This window comes from Colius striatus, chromosome 14 (genome assembly GCF_028858725.1).
Source record: "Colius striatus isolate bColStr4 chromosome 14, bColStr4.1.hap1, whole genome shotgun sequence".
Classification (NCBI taxonomy): Eukaryota; Metazoa; Chordata; class Aves; order Coliiformes; family Coliidae; genus Colius; species Colius striatus.
This window is the reverse complement of record NC_084772.1, coordinates 8,485,275-8,507,545: the sequence shown is the minus strand read 5'-3', so window position 1 is coordinate 8,507,545 and position 22,271 is coordinate 8,485,275. Positions and strand designations below refer to the sequence as shown.

Sequence of the window (22,271 nt, the reverse complement as noted above, 5' to 3'; positions counted from 1 at the left end):
AAAACTGGCAATATTTACTGAACAAAGAAATAGCAGCTACCCCTAACTCTCTTCATGCTACAGCAGCTAGTAGATCTGTAGCACAAAAATATAAAGCAACAGAGTAATTAATGACTGTGACACAAAAGGACATTATGTGCGTGAGATCAGATGAATCAGGAAACCTGCAGTTTAGGACAAGCAGAAACAGCAATCTTATTACAAAGTCTGTGTGGGAAACTTACTGTTTTACCAAAAGAAATATCTGGCAACTTTTTGGCTCTGGGTCACATTTAAATTCAACAAAGACGGAAGAAGCAGGGGATTGGATGAACAGCTATGAATTGCACTTTTAATTGCTCAAGGTGTGCTTAAGCAAGTAGTTTTCCCCTTTGCTGGTGCTGTCGTTTAATAGAATTAAATTCTGCACAAAATTTTACCCATTTGTGTAGTTCATTCTCTGTCTTTGGGAAAATGAGGTGGGAACCACTTGCTGCAGGATGTTGTGCAAAATGAGCAGCTCACCAACTGAAATTGTACTTCTTCTTTGAAAATCAATAATATCACTTATACACAAGCCTTAACTGTTGATTTATTGATGTGTATGTAAATATACGTGCATCTGGGTACCTCCTCTTTGTTTGTGCAAAGCCTGCAACACGGAATGTTAAACTATCTCTGGAAAAAATAATTGGCCTTTTTCCTTCCCTTTGGGTACAAATTTCTGTTTTTAAATGAAGGTGCAGGTTTCCTGTTGCTGTCTTCGTTTCAAAATACCAACTAATTCTAGGTTTAATTAAAACAGAATGTTTTCTATCACAAACACTTCTTTTCCCCTAACAGAACATATCTCCTTTACCTTAACGTGACTGCTGGCTATTAAGAGAAGAAGGAATTTTGTGGGGTTTATTTAACAAAATAATTCAAAGTTTTACAGCAACTCTTTATGGAGTCAACTTATGCAAGCACCGAAGCCTTTCCAGAGAAAACAGGATTCTCCCCACCTCCCTCTGGCTTTTCTCCCTACTGAATGCCATGGCCTTCACTCAACCAAAGGAAATGAAAGACAGACTGAGACAACAGCATCACGTGGGTGAAGGTCAGATTGATTTTCAGCTGTGTAGTGCTGTTTTATCACCCTCAGGACAAAAGTTAAGCCCTTCATTTTTTTCATGTCTGTTTTAACACAGAAACTTATTTTTTTCCTGAAATGTTGGTTGGGTTCCATACCACCAGAATTATCAAGGATAGCCTAATTTAAACCATTTGTGGAGATGATCTTCCTCAGACTAATATCCAGAGCAGCCCACACACCACAGCATTTCTATCCATGAGTTTCCTTTATTCCCTGTATACAAATAGTGGCTCCTTGAAACTACTGAGGTTTCTGCAGTGACATTTGCTGACAGCAAAAGAAGAGTGGCATGCAGCTACTGGCTGTTCAGCACTGATCCCGGGCATGGGGAGAGGAGCATTTGGTATCTCAAAAGGGCCAAGTTCACAAATTGGTTTTTTCTCCCCATCCTCCCTCCCTCCCTCTCTCCCCCTGCTTGGAGTGGCCGAGCTCTCAGAGAGCTGAGCCTCCCGCCTGTCACTCGGTGATCCGGACATGCACGGCCAATTACTGTGGCAGCCACTGGAAAAGCAGACACTTGTGCTAACTTGGATTGCAACTTCCCAACTCTGGTACCACTTGCAGAATCAATCCCCACAACTTGCTGTGAGAACTGGCTCTCCTTGTTTCTCTTTTAATCAAGACTGATACTCTCCCACAGTAATGATGTCATCTTCAACAAAGCAAATTTTAGCTCGTTGGGTCTTCAAAACAGTACTGATTAACAAAAAATGAAGCATTTTGTACATCATAGATATATATGTCTATATCTAGTTACCGAGAGAAAGAGCATCTTCCCTCCTGATATTTGCATTTCCAGAGCTTAAACTGGCAGCCAGAAAACTCAGTATTCTCTCATTTATGAGACAAGAAAATTCTGTTCACTTTAATTTTGTTCTAAATGTTGGGTTAAATTTGTCTTATTTGCATTAAGCATGCACTGTGACTGTCTCCTAAAGATGACAGTTTATCCTCCATAAAAAGCAAAGAATACTGTCTACTTTATTTACACGTACCCAAGGCTCTGGCCAAAATCAAACCCAGTTACACAGATCTCATTAAAACACCTAGTGGAATATAACTCCTACATGAAGCAGCTCTTGTAAAACAAACCACAGCAAATAAGAGATGGAAGCAGAAGGGCTGTAAGGTGAGATGATCAAGCAGATATCCAGGTTGGATCTGGATGCAGTCTGAACGCAAATTAAATAATCTGTTAGGTTTTGTGGACAAAGATTTGACTAGCCACATGTCTTTAGCAAATCTGTCTGAGACTGCCTCCAAAACAGCACATGCAGCAGTCAGACTTCACACAGCACCTCGAGGGGATCTGCAGATGCTGGTCCCCATGGGACGGTTCAAGGAAGGCTCCGCACATGTACAGAACCCCAAGGAAGAGATAGCTCTGGGACAGCTGACAAAAGAGAGTCTGAAGGTAAGAGTAAAGGAGGAAAACAGTAACAGGGTAAGGTGTAACTTAAATGGATCAACTGTGAAGGGACTCGGTTACATGCGGGGCCAGGAAAGGGCAAATGCCAGCACAGCATCAGGGAGAAAACTGCCGTGAGCGAGATGTGAAATGGTGGCAGTCCAGAAAGCAGCAGCAAAGAAACAGCCTTTGAGGAGGGGGCCCGCAGGGACACTAGTACAGGCACCGGGGAAAGGGAGGGGAGGGGAGGCAGCTGTCATCCCCAGGAGACAACCAGGACAACTCACAAAAGCAAAATCCCATACGATGCAGAGACAGACCACAAGCTGAGTATTACCATAAATGTTAAAACACTGTCCTAGAGGCACGTTGAATTTTTGGCTGTTTTTGGTTTGGTAGTTGCTAGGGTTTATTGATGCAGGCTGAACAATGCAATTCAAAGCTGCTTAGACTACTCTAAGAATCCAGTAAATCATCTGCCTACAGTTTTATTCAGAGAAAGTGAACACAGGTGTGTATATTTATATTTCTGTAGACAGAGAGGACATAAAGGGAATTTATTCTACTTCTGTCTTTCCAAATTTTCTAATGAATAATTAGTACTGTATATTTCTAAAATGACCATTTAATATAAATTGTATCAAATCTCATTTATTTTAAGAGATATCATTAAGTACAAAGTCTGCACGAGTGAACCGAGTTCACTGTAGAGGAAATGACTGGGAATTACATTCAAAAATCTATTCAAATGTTTAATGTAACAGATTCCCTGGAGAAGGGAAAAGCAATGGGCTTCTTCAGCCTTTCCTTATGTCCTCCTCAACAAAGCTAACAGTAATTGAGCAACAGAAGGAGGAGTCAAAATGTCATTCACCATGACACTGAGAAAGATTTTCAAGGAAGTCTAAAAAAAGAGATGGACCGAAAAAAAAAAATGATACCTTCAAGAGGCAGCTCACTGCTATGGTTACAGGCATCACCAGGAACAAATCCCACCTGGGTTAAAGACCTTGCCATCCGGCCATTTCATGCATGTCATCAGGCAAATTGGTGAAGCCACAGTTACAGTCATTTTCATCCAAAATAACCCAGGCTGTTAAGGAGGAAGGTCTTGAATTCTTCCCCAAGCTCTGACCTCTCCTCCCCATCATGCTGACATAAGGCTCCATAGGGCACCAGATCCAGGAGCTGCACAGACTGAAAATGAATCCTTTTAATTGTCAGCAATGGTGGCTCCCAAGGACAACACAAACCTTGTACCAGCATAAGGCAGGAGGTGAAAGGAAGGAATACTTCCAATTACAGTCAAAACTTAAGCCAAATCAGAGCAACAACTTCTTGATTCTGTGATGATAAAAATAAGAAAGGAGTTGCTAGTCAATGTTTAAGGATCACAAAGTGCTCAGACATCCTAGGAAGTACTGAACATGAACAGAACAAGCGCCTTGGAAACCCCACATTAATTTTTCAGTAGTTAAGACTATGAAAACTGGTTGTAATAAGCAAGAAGTTTTAACAGCTTTACTTATATTTGCTACACATTATTGAACTTAAATTTCTACTGATTTTGTTTGCAATAATTTTGAATTGAATATGAAATTATGAGATCTATTTTTAACATTCACCTTACTATTAAAAATACCTACTAAAATTACTTAAATGAAACAGCATTCAAAAGGTATGTACTTGCTGCCAAAGCTTTGGAGAAAGTCAGAAGCCACTTAGACCTCTGGTGGAGGTCTTCTGATGTGCAAACCCAGCTTGGAGAGCAACAGCCTCTCCAGCAGGTTCGGGGAAAATATTTCCCTTATTTATTTGACTGGTTCAGTCCAGTAACAAGTTTGTTCAGAACAGTGAAACTACGTGGGCAGATGATGGCTCATTTGCTTCTTGCCAGTCCCCAGTAAAGAAGACATGAGCCCCTAAGGGAGAAGGCAGGCCGAGGCTGTCCTCGGGAGGCCACGTACCTTGGTGGATGCATCCTGCTGGCGAGGGCTGGCTGTGCTGCGTGGGTGCGGGCTGCCGGCCGGTGCCCAGGGCATCACACAGCCCTCCCTCCACTCCGCTCCTGAAGCAGGCAGAGCCCTGGGCTCCCACACCCAGAGGCCATGCGGGGATGCTCCAGCAAGCTCTCCCAAAACCAGCCAGCTGAAGAGGACCAACCCATGCTGGCACGTTTCCCTAAAGCCAGCCGGCACCGGGGGGTGGAGGCTGCTTTCTGGCTTCCCCAAGCCTGGAGCACAGTTAATAACATGCCAGCTGTATCTGCAGACAAGCCAAGTTTAATGAGGCTACAACAAAAGCATTCAAATATGCACTACACAACTTCTGCAGAGATTTTTTTCTGGAGCTTGCTTAAAAAGAAAAAAGATAGGAATTCTTGACAATGTTTGTACACACACTTCCTTTATTTTTAATTGGTTTAAAAAAACACCCATTTATATTCTACGGACTCAAAGAAGTCAACATTAGACAGATTTTTTTCAGTCCCGCTACTTCCAACAGCAAAATTATGTTCTGTGATGAGTGCTTGAAATGCACTGCTGGCTGCTTTTTTCTTAATAAACATTGAAGTCTTAATTGTTTTTCCCCTATGTGGCCACACACCATCTTTCTGTCTGCCAGGTCTTCACACCAGGACAAGTACCATCCCTTGCCTCCTGCTTTGGAAACCAGGACAGACACGCCAGTGTGAGCACGTCTCTAGCATCACGGATGAGGAGGATGTCTTACCCACACACTGTCCTGTCAGCCACGATTTACCATGTACCTCGGTCTCTGAGTCAAGATACAGGAGATATCAGTAAGAGGATTGCAAATATGCATTTGGAGACAGTGGAGGGGCAAGAGAGCGTGGAGGAGGTGGAAAAGAGGCAATGTCTATCTCCTCCATCAGAAGAACCAGAGAGTATCAAATGAAAGCAGGTGACAAAGCTGAAGCAAATAAAAGGGGATAGTTTTGCCCAATGCATAACTAAACTCTCAGTCCCTGCTGTGATACTTTGCTTCAGCAAGAAGCTTCAAAATGGAAATTCACGGCAGAATATTATCTGAGGCATTTAAATAAAAAACACCAAGAAGCACACAGATAAGTTTGCTGACAGCTAGGACAATATTCTGGGGAAATGGCATTACAGGACCATCAGGCTGGCTCAGCACAGCCATCCTTATACAAAGACCACTCACCCAACAGCCTGCTAAGGGACAGGGAAATAAATCAGGGAAAAAAAGCAGACTTTCAATGCACCTCTTGTTCACTACTCACATCTGCAGTCTGACAGCTTAGAATCTGCCACAACTGTTGATTTGGTCAACATGGTTTTGTGCCTCAACAGCCCCCCCAGGAAGGCAACGCATGACCTTCAGCAGCGTCCTTAGCCACCAACCATCCATGCTCCTGCCCGTCCAAGACAGGACAACCCTCGTACATCCTCCATCGAGCTCTCTAAGGCACTATTAAAGACCTCTTTATAACAAGCATGCATCTGTTGCAGTCTGCAGGCTACCCTCCCTGCATTTCTGAACTAAGTTTCATGTATTGAGTTTTGTCTGCAATGCCCCTAACACTGGGATCTTGCTTCTGCAGGCACAGCTGCCCTCAGACTCGGCAGGCTCCAGCCCTGGAAGAAGCCTTGACACTGCAACCCCTCCTTCCTCTTTTTCAAAACCCCATTTATTATTTACTTAGATTTCTGTAACACCATGAAACAAACCTGCCCTACGCAGACCCACACAATACTCTCTCTGCTGATGGACTATCCTTTGCAAACCGAAATCTGAAGGAAGGGGAAGAGAAGCTCGGATACCCTTGGTGCCTCAGGAGGGCTGTCTGAGGCCTGGGATCCTGCAAGGGGGAGCTGGATGGGCTCCAGGTCCCGCATGTGGGTCCTGCTGCCTGCAGGAGCTCACAGCCGGCACCCGGCAGCTAGTTCTTGCTTTGCAGCATTTGGGCTGCTTTGGTCTTTGTTCATCTGCCCATTTCTGATGCAGAAATGTGTCAGGAGGCAAGAGTGGCTTTTCAGACAGCCAAGTGCCAAACTGCTCAAGACTTCAAAAGGACATGTGCTCTCTTTAAGAGACCTCGTTTAAAACTAACACCCACTTTCTCTTCTATCCATTTTCATGTAAACCTGTGCTTACTTTCCAGACTACTTTCTGAACTAGATAAAAGTAGATAAAAGAACTCAATTAAAGTAGCAAGAAAGAAACGGTCCCTTGCCAATACAAGCATGCTAACTTGTCATCCTCAGCTCCTCACTGGGCCATATGTTTAAAAATGACAGGCAAAACATTTTTACTGTGTGAAAAAAACCATATACTGATTGAGGAAAGATATCATCATCACTAAGAAATGTCTGTGCAGCCGCGGAACGCACAGCCGAGCCATCGGAGGAGCCCGAGGAAGAGGCAGAGATGGCTCCTCACTTCCCCTCCTGCCGGGGGGCAGGGGGCCGGCAGGCGCTGGCACGGCTCCTATCTGCCCGCGCAGCGCCTGGCGCACTCCCGCGCCGCCAGCCCCGCCGGGACCCGCACAAAGGTGGCGATGGCGATTTGCAGGGGGCGGTGCCCAGTGCGCTGGCACGCGCTTATCGGCGAGCACACTGCTGCCCGGCTCCACGCCACCGGAGACCCTCCGCCAGGCCGCGAGGCAGAGCCCGCGCGGGGTGTTTACGGCGAGCGGACACTGTGTAAAACACAAATACCCTCTTCCCCACGGATCCTCACCAGTACTGGCTGCAGCATCCCAGAGACAGCCTGAGCTGCCAGTCTCGAGCCTCAGCGCCCGCAGCCACCTCGCGGGGCCACAGGAAAGGCCGAGCGAGCATGGGGTGGCCCGTGTGCCTCACCTACCTGACTGACAGGCGACTGTTGGATCCGCCGGCTGAGCCATGCTGTTCAGGAGCATAACACTTCACACAACTTCCACAAATGTATGCAAGACATTAAACACTGCACTAAAAGGTCTTTGCTGGTAGCCCCAACTCGTGCCAGTTGCCCTGTGTAGGGGCAGAGCCAGCGCTGGCAGCTCAAGAAACACATTGCACGGGACGCGCTGGTGACACTGCTGTATTGGCAAGACACCCTATTGCCTTGGTGGCCATGAAATCTGCAACTGTGCTTCTGTTTAAGATTCCAATTCAGAGACGAGTGTGTTTTATGTTCTACACAATAAATACATATTTCACTGAGCACATGTGTAAAAAGACATGCAGTGCAGCACCTTATGAGCACACTGACTTTATGCTACATGCAGGGAGAAGTCCTGGAAAGAGCCTCCTCGCAGGTTGGCTGGGAATCTCCAGGTAAACTCAAACCCCATCTGCGTGGTGACAGCAGTCACTGGGGCCGGACCCCAGACAATCCAGCCAAATGTATCCCTACAATAAATCTGGGGTTTCAGAGCACTTGGCACCAATGGGCACAAATTCTGATTCCAAGGAGTGGTGCAAAGCATCTGAACACCATGGCCAAGGCAGCTGCCTGAGCCTCCAGGAGCCCTGCTGCCCCTGCACCTGGAGAGGGGACGCGTGGGACACGCTAAGGACAGGAGCCTGTGCTCTGAGCCCTCCGAGTGATTGACAATAAAAACACTGCCCTGGTGCCCATTTTCAGATCTAGACAGCGAGAACTGAGGACTCCAGGGAAAATCCATGTTTTTACAGTTTGTGATATTACTGAGCTTTTCTGGTGCCAATTTTAAAACACTGCTATGACCTCTGGAAAGAAGCAAAACTGCATTTCAGCATGACAACGTAGAAAAGAACAAGAAAAGGAAACTTGTTATTTTTTTTAGCTTGAAACACTAGTTAGGTTAAGAGAAAGGAGCAGAATTCTGGCAAGGACAAGAGCACTCAGACTGAGCCACAACACAGTAATTAGGGCCAGTAGGTCATTAGAGACACAGCTGTATAAACTAGGTGTATAATTAAGTTTCCACACTGCTTTTTCACAACTGTATTTCAGTTTCTTTTGTGGAGGACAATCGGTAATTCATTAATTTAAAGATACAACAGCAGCAAAAAGAAAGTAAATCTGACTTGCCAATCAGGTGGAACCAAAGACTACAATTTAGGGGAGGGCTAATTTTGGAAATACGTGTAAGAAGTCTCACTTTGTCAGTGGGAAATACAAAGTACCACCTGACAGAAACATTCATGAGACATCGTCACTTGTTGACAAGCTGCCGTGTACAGTTTTCTGGATAAGCATCCCACATATACGGTTGCATGGCAATTACCATTCTTGTAGCAGGTGAAATACAAGAAAATGCAAAATTATACACTAGCATGAAACAGTTACAACACCTCATTTCAAATGTAAGCCTAGTGTACAAGTTACAGGGCATTTAAAAGGAGCAACTGCAAGACTTTAATTATAAACTAGTTCCTACCGTACAGTAGTTTAGAAAAATCAGCTGCTTCCAAGCTGGCAATATCCATATATAGCTCTGCTGCTGTTTGAAACAGACAACCTGTAAAGTTATCAACAACAGAAGAGGACCTCATGAAATGCTCAGAGACCCCACAGAAACCTACTTCTGTCCACTTCATTGATGTGTTAATTTGCTTTAAAACACGCTACATTCACTTGAGAAACTGAAGAAGAAAAGCTTATGTGAGGCTATTCTGATCTACAGGTGGAAAGGGGTGATACGGGTGGAGAAAGCAAAAATAACACAATAAAGTACTGGAGCTAAACTCAGACTAATGCAGGTGGATTAAGACACTCAAGCAAAATGGCAAATCTCACGGCTTTTTAGCTGCTTTGCGTCAGGCAAGAATCAACTCTGCATCAGTCACCAGCCAGGGAGGTATCACAGAACAGTTGCTTGATGCATGCAGCCTCTGTTGCTGGCTGGAGGACACGGACATTTGTAAATCCACGTGCAATTCTTCACTCTTGTGAATGCTACACCACCTTCACTGTAACAGCAGTGTGCAAAAAAAAAAAACCCTGCCAGTGGCAATTACTTTAGTCTTCTCTAGTTAAGGGGACACGGGATATCAGTGAGTTTTAAATTCATTTTAGAGGCTTAACACATCCACTGTATACACTCGGTGTTTTTATTTATTCTCAGAGTATTTTTCAAGATGCTCACTAGTGGTTTGAGGAACTATTTCCAGGCCTGCTGCGGGAGAGCTCATTTGTGGGGGCAAGCTGGGAGATGAGGGAAGACAGGAGCTGCTAAGAAAAAATGGGATGCTCTTTCAATACAAGCTGCCCCCATTTAGACCCTTTTCAGATCCCCATAGACAGTGGAAACCTACAACCTGCAATCACAGACATCAGTCGTAAGCAAAAGGTATAAAAGGCACCTAGTTCTGTCAGAAGGGGAACGTCTCTACTACACTGACATCAAAAGGAATGCCATGCACTTGTGCTACCAGAGATGTCTAGATTTCAGCGGTGTTTTGTCCTCAAAGAAACGAGTCTGAAATACATGAAAAAGCAAAGGAGGAAATGGCTGTTTGTTACCTCCTTACACGTCAAAGCAGCTGCGCTCAAACTGTATTATAACTTCAGCACGCTGTAATGAATTTCTAAGGGATTCCAGTGAAATAGATGGTTTATCCTATTCTTTGGAGTGATCTCTTGTAATCCTGCAACACTCCTGAGCTACAATACCTTCCTAACTTCCCAAAGGAAGTCATTAGTTATGTTGTATTATCAGCCTGGTGATATTATCACTACAAATATTACCTGTATTGATCTGGAGCCATGTAGACACGACTGAAAACCCTGCTTCAGATTAAGACATGAAAACCTAGCTTACCAAGAGGTCAGGCACTGCATTGCAGCCTCAGATGTGTCAGGCAGGGATTATAATGCAGGGTAACTAAGGACATGGTCAAATAGCTTATTTTGTGCAGTAAAATCTTTTAAATATACCACACTTCCTCATGTAGTCTTAGATTTTTGCCCAGGTGGTGCAGGTCTTTTCAGATGAACTGAAGGAAGATGTGCATTTTACATACTTTCAACAAAAATTCTCGTGGCTATCGAACAAACCAGTGGAACTGAAAGGGTTTCACTTTTCCTTAAGGTAAGTTATGTAAACATCAAGCAATATTCCAGATTGCCTTCCTGGAAACATTCTCATTCCAGAATATATGAGTGCAATCTTCCTACTTACTTTAAATCATTTCAGGACACTACATTAAATAGAAAACAGATACAGGGAACAGGGATATCCCTCACATGGAGATAATTAGCACCTATTTCATGTCTATGCACATAGTTACGTGGTGCCTTTTTATGATAAAATATTCTTTGTAAATCCTCAGCACACGTGAAGACAGTAAAAGAAGAAGAAGTTACGTTACCTGCCACCAAAAATTAGCAATGGGAATATTAACAAATTATTTTTTAAAGTCCCCCATTTTTTTCTTCAGTCTCAGTAACAGAATATGACATTGAGGATACATAAAAACTGAGGTGTGAAAATGTTGACTGTGTTGATATTAATAGAATCTCTGTGTTGCTATACTTTAATGTATCTTGGCCTCAAAATAAAAACCTGCTCCTTTTCTTAGTGCCACTGGTCAGCCACAACCTTTCGTTCCTCCTCTGCAGTCCCTGCCAGCAGTGCCTGTCCCCTCCACTCTGCCCCACTCCCCCAGTTGTTCCAGTACAGCTGTGTGGGGAAGACACAGTGAACCAGACACCTGGGCTAAAATAGCTCACCCCCAGCACCGTCAGCAGCTGTACCAGCACAACTTGGGAGAGGGGCAGGGACAGAGCCCAGGGAGAGCTGCTGGAGACAGGCATTGCTGGAATCCTGCCTGCCCAGGCCACGTGGGACAGCATCTGCGGTGCCTTGTCCCTGCTACTGCTCCTCTGGAAAGCTCCAGTGTCCCCATGGGCTCTGCATCTCACCTTCCTGTTTAGAAAATAAGATTATTTTTTTTTAATTCACTGGCGTTTTCTTGCTTACTACCCTGCAGAAGAGTATGAATATCATTTGCAGAAGTCTGAGGCCAATGCCATGGTTGTCAGACAGCCAAGAAATTGCCCTGCAAGAAGTAGCTTTTCAATTTTACACACTTCCAAGTTTGTAACCTATGTAGGGTTTAAATGAGCAAGAAGTCTTGGGGACAAGGCGTAGGATCATAGTCCCTATCCATCTGCAGGCTGGGGAAAAGCCCCAACAACCCTCTGTCCTTCCTCCCAGCAAGCAGACAGAAGCAAGAACAGGTGGTCCTCTCCTCCGCAGACCAGAGCAAGACAGGGGAGGATGCTCACAGGGTGGGAGTCAGATTGAGCTGAAGGCTCCACCTGACCTTCCCTCTCTCCCTTGCTGTACACTCTCTTTCCTGTATTTTTTTTCTTGGTTGAGCATCATTTTACTTATGTCCAAAAAGAAGAGCACAAAACATGCACTAATTTACCAAAGAATGTGGCCAGGGAGGAGTATGCACTCAGGGGAAAGAGGATGTGATACTGCTGCACCAGAGAAGAAACTAACCCTCCTGCCCTCTGCCAGCCTGCATGTATCTGTCTGCCATCAGAGCAACTGCCTAAAAACATTTTAGACAAGTGCAGAAGCAAAAGTCATGGCAGAGCATTCAATTCCAGGAAGGCAAAGGATGAGAATCTCTAATTTAAATACATATGAACATATTCTGCGCTCCCCCTCCTAAGATTTTATTTAATCTTTGGTAAAATCTGCAAAGCTTTTTACTACCCCTGTAAATCGGCTTAGCGTGCTCTGCAGAATACCTGCTGCTCCCGCCGGCCACGCAACGGCAGCCGTGGAAAAGCAAGATGTGTTGCAATTGTTCACACCAATGCTCTGAGCCTGTTCTTACTTTACAGAAAGTAAAATCAAGATCAGTGTAGGCTGATGCCGTCCTCACTTCCATGAAATTCAAAAGGCAATGCAATAATAACCTAGGGAGAACGGTGTATTTTTAGGGTGGGATTACGAAACTCGCACTATGAATTTTAATCTCAGGAACCGTCATGTTCTTTTAGGGGGTTCAGAGGCCTTTCTTCCTGGGACTTTTGCACGCTTCGGTCATTTAACTTTTTAAATCTTCCTGTATTTGGAGAAGGAGGGAAAAATATTCTGCCTGAAACTTTCAGCGTTTAAAAAACCCACAACATTTTTGTTTAACGTAATTACTGACAGATTCCGATTGGAAAGCTGTTGCTTTTATTTTAATTTTATTAAAGGAGCGAACAAAGGCTACCCAAGGCACCACAATAAACTTACATTAACTGTAAAATTACATTATTAATTCTTTAATCTCACTTGAGGCCTCAAGCTGTTGCTATGTCCAATTACCCAGCTAACCACCTGTCAGAACTGTAAAGCTAGTTTAACATTACCTCCAGGACAGTTGTGTGCCCTGTGTTCAGTCAGGTCTGCCAGTGAATCGAAGTCCTGCTGACAGTTATCGCAGGTGTAAATTGACTCATCCTCCATGTCTTCATCTTCCTCATTTCTCTCTTCCTGGCTCGTCACACTGTTCCTCTCTTCCAGGGCCCGGCTGTCCTTCGCTTCGCTCTCCAGCTCTCCTCCCAGGCCACCTGCCAACAGCAAGAACATCCTCTAAGTTTGAGAGGTCTGAAAAATAAGAGCTTTAAGAAGGATGTTACACTTATTAAGATACATTTAATTACAGCCGCTCCCACATTATTCCCGACACCTTTCATTATATTAATGTGGTTTTTATATCATGCAGTGCAACAATTCTCAACTGTATTCTCTGCTGCTTAGTGCGAATCCTGCAAACACTCTCTCCTAATCTTCTCTGGTGGGTGTATAGTGGGAGCCTCTAACTCTCTGTCATATAAAGTTGTTAGTGTTTTATCACTTAACCAGATTCTCAAAGCTTTAAAAATTGGCAAGATTAATTACAGCCCGCAAAGAAAAGGCATGTGCTGAATTTTAATTCTCAATGCTCTCCTCTCCCCACCGCCTCCAAGCCCCAGTATTAGTAACAACAAGGAAAGAAAAATAGTTGAAGACCTCTAAAGCACACCTATACCCTGGGATGGGAGAGGTCTGTTAACGAGAGGCACCATGCTGGGCAGATGAGCCTCACATTCTGCCAGGCAAGCCAGGAGCCAACACCATTGCATCTGACCTTCAGGTCTCTCAGATATTTTTTATCTTCATCCGGGACCGGAGCGTGGGCTGACACAAACATCCTTGCCAAAATCCCCACAAGTTTTTATGTGCATTAAGTGTACAGGAAGAGTGAGTTCTCTGGCAGCTCCCAAACACCTCTGGTGCAGGAGGCCATACTAGCACAGCTCCGCACACAGGGCAGCTGGCTCTGCTGCTTGGGCTGGGAGGCAGGGGCAGCCACTTGAGTCAGTCCCTCCAGCATGCACTCAAGTGGCCTGTCATGAGGGACAGGCAATCACGTCATCATGACTCCAGGACACCCATGTGGCTGTGGTGGAAATACAGACATGCCTGAAGCCAGCTGTGCCCAAAGGCTCCGTGCAGCACTGTGGCCAACTCCCACTTGCGCTCTCCAGGGAGGCAGCAGAGGTGAAGAAGCCCGTCTGTTAAGTCATGCCAGCCACACTGCCCAGGCTTTGGTGACCAGCTCAAAGGGAGATGCCCACACCTCTCCCCCAGGCATGTCACACTCCCATGGGTTCTGCAGGCGCAGGTGCTACACCTGTCCCATGTCACCTCCCTCCATGGGCACTCATACATCCCGTCGGCAAGACAGGAGCATTTGAGAAGTCATCCAGCAAAGTGAGATGGAACCACAGGCTCTTCCAGCAGAAGACACCCTCCCACACTGCACACCAGCTGATCCCGAAAGCCCAGGAGCAGCTCTCAGTCACGCAGGAGGGAGATGCACCTTCCTAGTTTAAGATGTATTTGGGTTTTAAGCCATTAAGGAGAGGCCAGCAAACAGAGAGATGAATTGTTTCTAAAATTAGATCAGCACCATAAAGATTAAGGAAAACCAATGCTGAGAACATGAAACAGAACTGAAAAATAGTATTTATTGCAGATGAAAACTGGTTATCCACAAGCATTGTGATTCAGACACACACATTAGCAGGGCTCAGCTACCACTATCCAGACAGCACACGTTTTATACCATCTTCTGTGCCGCACATGAGAACATAAATCACCTGGCGTAAAACACTCTGTAGTTTTCCACGGAGCACTTGTAACATGACATACCCTTCCAATTGCAATGTAAATATTAAAAATCAATATCTGCTTGTGGTGTATCACAGCATCCCTCTTGGCAATTAACTGATCTGCACATTTTCAGGTTCTTTTTCTGTTAAATTATACATATCCTTCCACTACAAAATTTCCATTAAGGGCTAGATATAATGGTGGTCTTAACAAATGAGAGATGCCACTTCCACAGCGGTAAGGAATGTAAGGTTTTGGTTATACAAAGTATCACTCACTAAGCTCTCCATTTTGTAAGTCATCATCTGTACTATGTTTATTCAATAAAATGCTGTTTGCTGAACTTCATGCTTTATAGACCCTTCCTTAAATAAAAATGTATTAGAATGAAAAATCCTACAGGATTCTGCTTCTCTTTATACCACTGCTTCACTAAATAAGTCACATTTAAAGCTATACTAGCTTTGCTTCACACATCATTTAAGGTATATTCAAATTATCACTTACATCTCATCATATTTACTTGGCACACCTCTATACAGTCTCTCATCTCAGACTGCAATCACAAACATTTTAGCTCATTCAGTCTTTAAAGCCCATACGTCCTGGCGACTTGATAGTTAATAAATCAGAATGTCAACTCTCTCATTTTATAAGACAGAAACCTATAAAAATAGGCTGAGTGTATAAATTTAACCTAACGAACTGCCACCTGCTTCCATGCTGCTTGTCGACAAGGACCTCAGGAAAGCACTTTTGAGCTGACTCTGCCATGACCTGAAGAAGAAAGTTTTTAGGTGACTTTGGGAAGCATTAAAAGCCTTTCACTAATATTTTTAGCAGAAAGTTTGCTTTTTTACAGTTAACCTAAAGACCAGTTCATCTGATGAGTAGACTGTGACAAATTCATCCTTGGTTTTACTCCAAGACTTCGTGACTACACCAGGGATAAAGTTGTTTGACCAAGTCCAACAATAACAAATCATTTAGTGCACTGCTTTAGGAAAAATAAATTGTACAATGTGAGATAAGAAAATAGATTCCCGACTGCAAAGCAAAATTCCAGAAACATTTTTTAATTCCCCATTGAATGGGGAATCTGATCCTCTAGGCAACTTTTCAAAAGCGTCATTGCTTGACAGAATTGTATGTCAAATAACACAAGAGTGAATCTTGCATAAATTATTTAGTGAATGCAACACTGCTTTAAAATGAGATCTTTTTTCCCCTGTTTTCAGTGACTTGAAGGAATTGTAAGTCTGCCACGCCTCAGTGTTACTGTCCTTTGAATAACATAGTCTTCAGATTCCTCTGCTGAGCCACATGCTTGGTGCTTGCCTTTTAAGAAACCAGACACCACTGAGAAAAATCTGGGGTGTTTCCTGTTTTTTTTGACCTTTGTCTCCACTATCTTGCCCACGAGCTGCCAGCGGGGCGTGCAGGGTGCGGGTGGCCCTAGGGAGACACTATCTCCCTGCCCAGGGGAGCAAAACAGCCAGCGAGCACCAGGGCGGTGATGGGAAAGGGTGGTCCATCCAGCAAGGAAAAGCTTCAAATACAGCCCAGCTGCTCCTGCGGTGAGCTCAGTTTCCCTGATGAGGACAGCAGGCCACAAGCATTTCTCAGGAACTCATTTCTGAGGAGGGTTGCTGCAGTAGTTCACAAATTTAACCTGCCATTTTCCTGATGACAGGAACTACAGGAGCAGCCCACCTGGGTGCAGCCAGGCAGGATGAGAGCATTGAGGCATAAGCACGCAGCTGAAAGGTTGTGGGTCGCCACAGGAGGCCAAGGTGCTGCTGGCATGGGAGCTGGGGTTATTCTGGGGCTGAGCACGACTCTGAGGGGACACATCCATGTACCATCATACGAGGGGCTTCCTTGGTGGTCAAAGCACCTTCCGAAGTCTCCAAAGATCAGTGGCTACCTTGCAGCATCAAACACAGATACATGCATTTACTGACACAGATGATTTTTAAGATGACCTTAGACTTTAGAGAATTTGATTCAATAATAAGTAGCCACTAGCTTAACAAAAAATAACAATAATTACAGTTACTGACCTGCAAGGGATGGATGCAGGGAACACTCCTGCAAAGGCGGCACAGCACCATGAGCACACAGCTCCCCCCTGCCACCAGGACCCCTGTGAGCATCACAAGGGTATGGGGGCAAATGCCAGCAGAAGGGAGCTGCTAGCACTATGGTTTAGGATAAGTGACTAATTAATTCTAAAAGGAAGAAAAAATGTCCCTGCCTTTCACAAAACTGGTATTTGTAGTTTTTAACTTGATCTTTCACGTCTAATAATTTCTTTAGCAATCTTATGAGTAAGAAAGGATATAGTTTGAGATCAGCCTTAAAAATACACCTCAGTTTACCCAAAACGTTAGGAAACAGCATTGAGGGGCTTTGTTTTTTCTTTTCTTCCTCCCCGTTTTTTATTTTTATTTCCCTGTAGCACAGTGGAAGGCTTGCAGGGCTTTACACAAGAAGAATATTTTACCCTATGACCTAAACGGTCTGGCCAACAGTCAAGAATATGTTATTCTAATCGCCACTAAAGTTCTGTTGTTAATGACTCTAGGTTTTTCTGTAAAAGCCAGCTTATGCTCTAGAAAGTTACTATTTCAAAGAGGACATAGCAAGAAGTGGGAGTGTTCCTGCCTGACCCGGTGGTCCAAGGAATGTGGCAAACTTGGCAAAGCTGGAAAAGCTAATTCCCAAAGGCCTAGCTTGAAAGTTGCAGTCAGTAGAAATGCCTTCTGAGCTGTGTTCAAAACAGCTCTGTTACAGGAACAACGTGCTCCTAAAGCCAAATATTTGAAAACAGATTACATGTACCATGTTCAACTCGGGCCTCACAGAAGCCAAGAGCAAATTTCCACTTAGTTCATTCAGAGTGGGACAGACAGCACTGTCCCCAAGACCACAGTGCCAGCCCCAGCTACCACAGCAGCAGCAGACTGCTGTGGGGACTTCAGTCAGCTGTGCAGGGCTCAAAGCACAAAGTCAGAGCCACACTGGAAGCGATGCTGGTGCCTACCTACCATTTCCACCAAGACACACGGAAATAGATAACACTGTGCAACACACGGGCCAGAGAAACTGAATAAGGAACAAACCTCTGAGCTTAGTTTTTCAGTTGTGGAATCTAATATAGACAGTTCAAACTTTGTATCTTATCAACACAATACAGGGTAGGCAAGACTTCTTGTCTTTGTGCCAGTAAATTTTCTGGGGCTTTTCTTCAAATCTTTGTAAAGCAAAACGACTACTTAAAGCTGTGATTTATTTTAAACCTAGAATTGTTCTTTGGAACATACTACTTAGTACACGGTCATGCCTAGCTTTAAATACACTGATTTAGTGCTAGACAGTACTTGCTATCACAGCAACTTTGCCATGCAGAGCTACAGCTACAATCAGAGTGCATAAAGTTCTGCTGCACAAATCATTCATCACCTAAGCATGTGCACACACACTGCTGAAGTCTGAGAGCTGGAAGGCAAAAGACAAAATGAAGAGGGGCAAACAGACATCTCTTCATTCCTCTGCCTTGGTCCAAATCAAAACCAACCAAAGGTTTCACAGAGGGCTACAATAATTCCTAGAAGTTTTCCAGAGATGCAGGACAAGGGATGAAATTAAATGAGGCTGAGCTAATTGCTGGAGGAATGAGGGGTGCTAGTCCACAACTGGCACAGCTCCTGGGGGCTTGGCGAGCCAGGGGGCAGCTGCCCAGGGGTGCAGTCTTCCTGCCCCATGGCCACAGGGCTGCCGGTTGCCAGACAAAAGGAAAGGAAATTTCATCTGTAATTAGGAAGTGAGAACAAAAGAAACTATTGACTTAAAGGAAAAGTCTAATCTAAACGTTTATAAGTGTTTTGCTCAGTATCAAATGCCAAATCAGTGTGGGGGAGGTCTCTACTTTTATGCGGTTTGTTACATTTTAGTGTTGTCTCTAGCACTGTCACACAGCAAGAGAGTCCAAAGTTCTCTGTCATTTGTGGTCAAATAAGAATGAATAGAAGCAAAGAAGCCACTAGTGTTTCAGTAATTAAAACACAAACCTCAACTGAAATCTTCCCATAGGATGAAAGTCTTGGTTTTGCTGGCTAATCCCACTCTGGGACTCTTCATGTCAAAAAGCATCTTTTTCTTAAACACTTAACGTTTTGAACGCAAGTGTATGTGTGTGCTGCCTCTCAATGGGCCAGGGCTCTAACATGAACCACTAACCCCTGCAACCATACCCAAAAACCTGCTCTTGCCAAGCAAACCAGGTCAGAGAGAGTGGATTACATCTCAGCCCTAAGACAAGGACCAGGTACCAAAGGCAGCTTGTTCCGCACACCATGTTATTGCCGTGTGCACTGAAAGCAAGCAGGTTTGGTGCTCAGTCACAAAGTGCAGCATAAGTCTTCCGCACAGTGTGAAACCACATGGGGTAAACAAAGGTGCCTAGCTGAAAAACAAAAGAGCCAGAAAGGACAGTGCATGAAACACCATGGTATGTACAATGTCAAATTGCACGGGATGCCCACAGGACAGAGCAGGGCGAGCAAGGCGCAGGCTGCCACGCAATCCTGCCGACACTCAATTGCCGCCTAATGCTCCTCACAGGCTGAGGAGATCTGTGCATCAGATCTTACCTTCCCTCAACAAGAGGAAAAAACAATCATAATACCAAAAAAATTATTTGATCCAGCATGTAGTTAATGGTGTTGGCCTCCTAAGACTTACAACTTAATAAAATTGATCTCACTGCAGTACTGTAATGAAGAACAGTAGGATAAGGCTACCCTTGAACCATGAAAATTGTATATTGTTACCTCCTTGTGACCTCCTAGGGCTATGGCCGCTGCAGCCTCTCCAAGCTGTCATTTGTCTGACTCTGACAACAGACTCCAACAAGAAGCAGCAATGGTGGCTAGGAGAGCTTCTTTTGGAAGGGCAAGGGAAGAGGGAAAAGTGCTCAGTGCTAGGTATCTCTCTGGATAATAAGCCACAGAACAAAAGCACAGATTATACTAATAATACAGTTTTGTGTGAAGTGCATTAACAATAAAATACACAAAAGTGGGAGACTTTAGGAAGCACACGTCATAACATTTCACAACACAGTCTTATTACACACCAGTATGTACTAAATCATATTAATTTCTAAGTAGGTGGACAGCTCTCAGCATTCTTCTTTAACTTTGCAAAGAAAAATTGTTTTGGTAGGATACTGCACCTCCTTCCACCCACTTTAAGAGGAAGGGGTTCCAAGCTAAACACCCCGCAATAAGCAGCCAACTGCTGCCATTGCCTGCACCGCTGCTGCCTGCTTCTGCCAGCATTGCACTGCTCAGAATTGCTAATGACAGCCCTGCACACACCCCCACCATCCTCCTCCTCTCACAATCCTACTATTAACTTACACCAACATTTCACGTGGAAAATGTTCATCCTTCTCCATATCGTGATAGGACACAATTTTCTCAAATTAACAGCTATACAGGATGATCTTTAAAGGTCCTTTCCAACCCCTACCATTCTGTGATAACGCTTAAGAAAACCTTAAATGTCTACCCTCAGTTTAAAGGCATGGAGAGAGCTGGCAGAGACATGTGGCAGAGGACTGGAGGCTCATTGCACCTTCCATTGCTGCAGCACATCCCACACAGAACAGGCAATCCATGTAATTTATTGCCTCATGGTGCCTTTCTTTCTACCATTATATAGTACAGAGATACACTATACATATGTTTTTTACATACTTATATGTATATGTATGTACTTATATGGCATAATTGCTCTGTTTTCTCTATTGACATCAAGACTTCACCTTTCATGATTCTGCCTCCATGCAAATCCAACCTCACTGCTGGTATTTGCGTAGTAACTACCAGAACCTTTGTGTATTTATACAGACAGTCCTGGCCCCATATTCTCTAAACAAGAGGAACTATTCACATCTAGCATCTGACCTGAAACACACTGGTTTTGCTTAGTCAATGATTTTTACATCACAATCACATACATAAACTCACCCTACAACTCTGTTTTTCTTGGATTTCAAGAGTTCCATGGTATTCTTAGTACACGTGCTAGGGAAACCTTTTATTAAATGCTGCTAATTTTTTTATTGATCAAACTGTGAGCCATTTCATTTTCCATTACAGCAGAAATCTCCTATAGGAGCATTCAGATTAAGTTTCTTTATTCTGTCTCTAGTAACGTGTGACTTTTAATCAGTTTTAGTTTCATTATTGCTTAAAAAGTAGAAAGCAGTTTTTCTGTTCTTTATTGCCTTTTTTAAGTTTACTTACTGAAGGGTTATTAAACTTGAAAAACATACAGACAGGCGTAACGTGCTATGTAAATTCCTCACTGTCTCTAACCAACTTTAACGTTGGCTTTTGTTATAATTTTTAGGTTTATTTTCACTGAAAGACTGCTTGTAATTATTACTCATGTTCTCCCCAAACACTTATGTTACTAAAGTGTGAAATGTCTTCTAACACAAAGACAGTTCTCTGGGAAGTAATTACAAAAATGCATTCAGGGGCAATAATTTTATATTAACTGTCAGCAGCATACATCTTCTGAAAAGGCACTTGTTATGAAGGAATTATTTGTGCGGAATTTGAAGACACTGAAGGCAAGGGAAAACTGCAGAAACGCATTAAACTGAACTCCAGCTCCCTCATCAAGGGTCAGTTTATGTTTAAATCATTACCTTGAAGGCAACCCCACACCTTCCAAAGAGTGTATTAGAAAGACAGTTTCAATTTATGAACAAATTGGACACGGTCTCCAGTATTCGGTGTAAAACAATTTACATCCTCTTTTTAAGGAAATTTCTGAGCAGCTAATCAAGAAGATATATCTGAAAATTATGGGCTTCTATTAACCTTTCACTGATATCACTAAAAATACTTGCTAATGATTTATGGGCAGTAACAAAAATAGTGGCCTCAAAACTGACCAGGCACATTAAAAAGATATCTGTGTCTGTAACAGCTACAAGAAAAGATTTAATGAATATTTCATAGCAACTTTTAGCCCATAGGCTAATCCCCCTCAGTCCTTAGAAAGGCAAAATAACTCAGTGAAATTAAAAATAAAAAAGAGTAAAACCCAGCCATAGTGATTAAGCATCACATCACTTTAAAAGCGTTCTTAGAAAAAAAAGATGCAGATAAGGAAATCATAAAAACACCAACAAACAGTAAAATTTCCTCTTAATCGTACCTGCAGGTAACGTTTCAGCCTTTCTAGGGCTTTTACCAAAATGATTTAGATGTTACCGTGCTATGTGACAAATGCATTTATACACCAGAAAGCAGACAAAGAGTGGAGTTGTTATTATTTATTTGCATGTGAGCAGCAGTGGGATTGTACTTTATAGTGTTAACAGCACATGGTGTTTATCAGCTCTTCAGTGTTTGGCAACCGATTTAACAGTATAAATATGGGATGTAAACACTTTCCCACCACAAAAAACACTGGAAGCGAAGTTTAGGGAACACAACGAAGGGGAGAAAGTGAAGTAGGCCAGAGTGTGACACATGTTCAGTCACCAACAGTGCAGGCTGCTGCCCAGATGCTGATGGCAGGTCCCCCCAGGGACCTCTCGC

The 22,271-nt window shown here is 43.7% G+C and overlaps 1 protein-coding gene across 2 annotated transcripts in view; it reads right to left on the bottom strand.

Annotated features, from left to right (window-relative positions):
- ZNF423 (zinc finger protein 423) overlaps positions 1–22,271 on the bottom strand; it is a 230,447-nt gene that overhangs the window by 149,380 nt on the left and 58,796 nt on the right. Inside the window, exons 3-4 of one of the 2 annotated variants that reach the window (XM_062007647.1) lie at positions 12,855–13,055; positions 8,914–8,994 (exon numbers count right to left, since the gene is read on the bottom strand). In XM_062007647.1, the coding sequence (XP_061863631.1) occupies positions 8,914–8,994; positions 12,855–13,055 (282 nt within the window). The remainder of the gene's footprint in view (positions 1–8,913; positions 8,995–12,854; positions 13,056–22,271) is intronic. The other variant, XM_062007648.1, reaches the window with a different exon arrangement.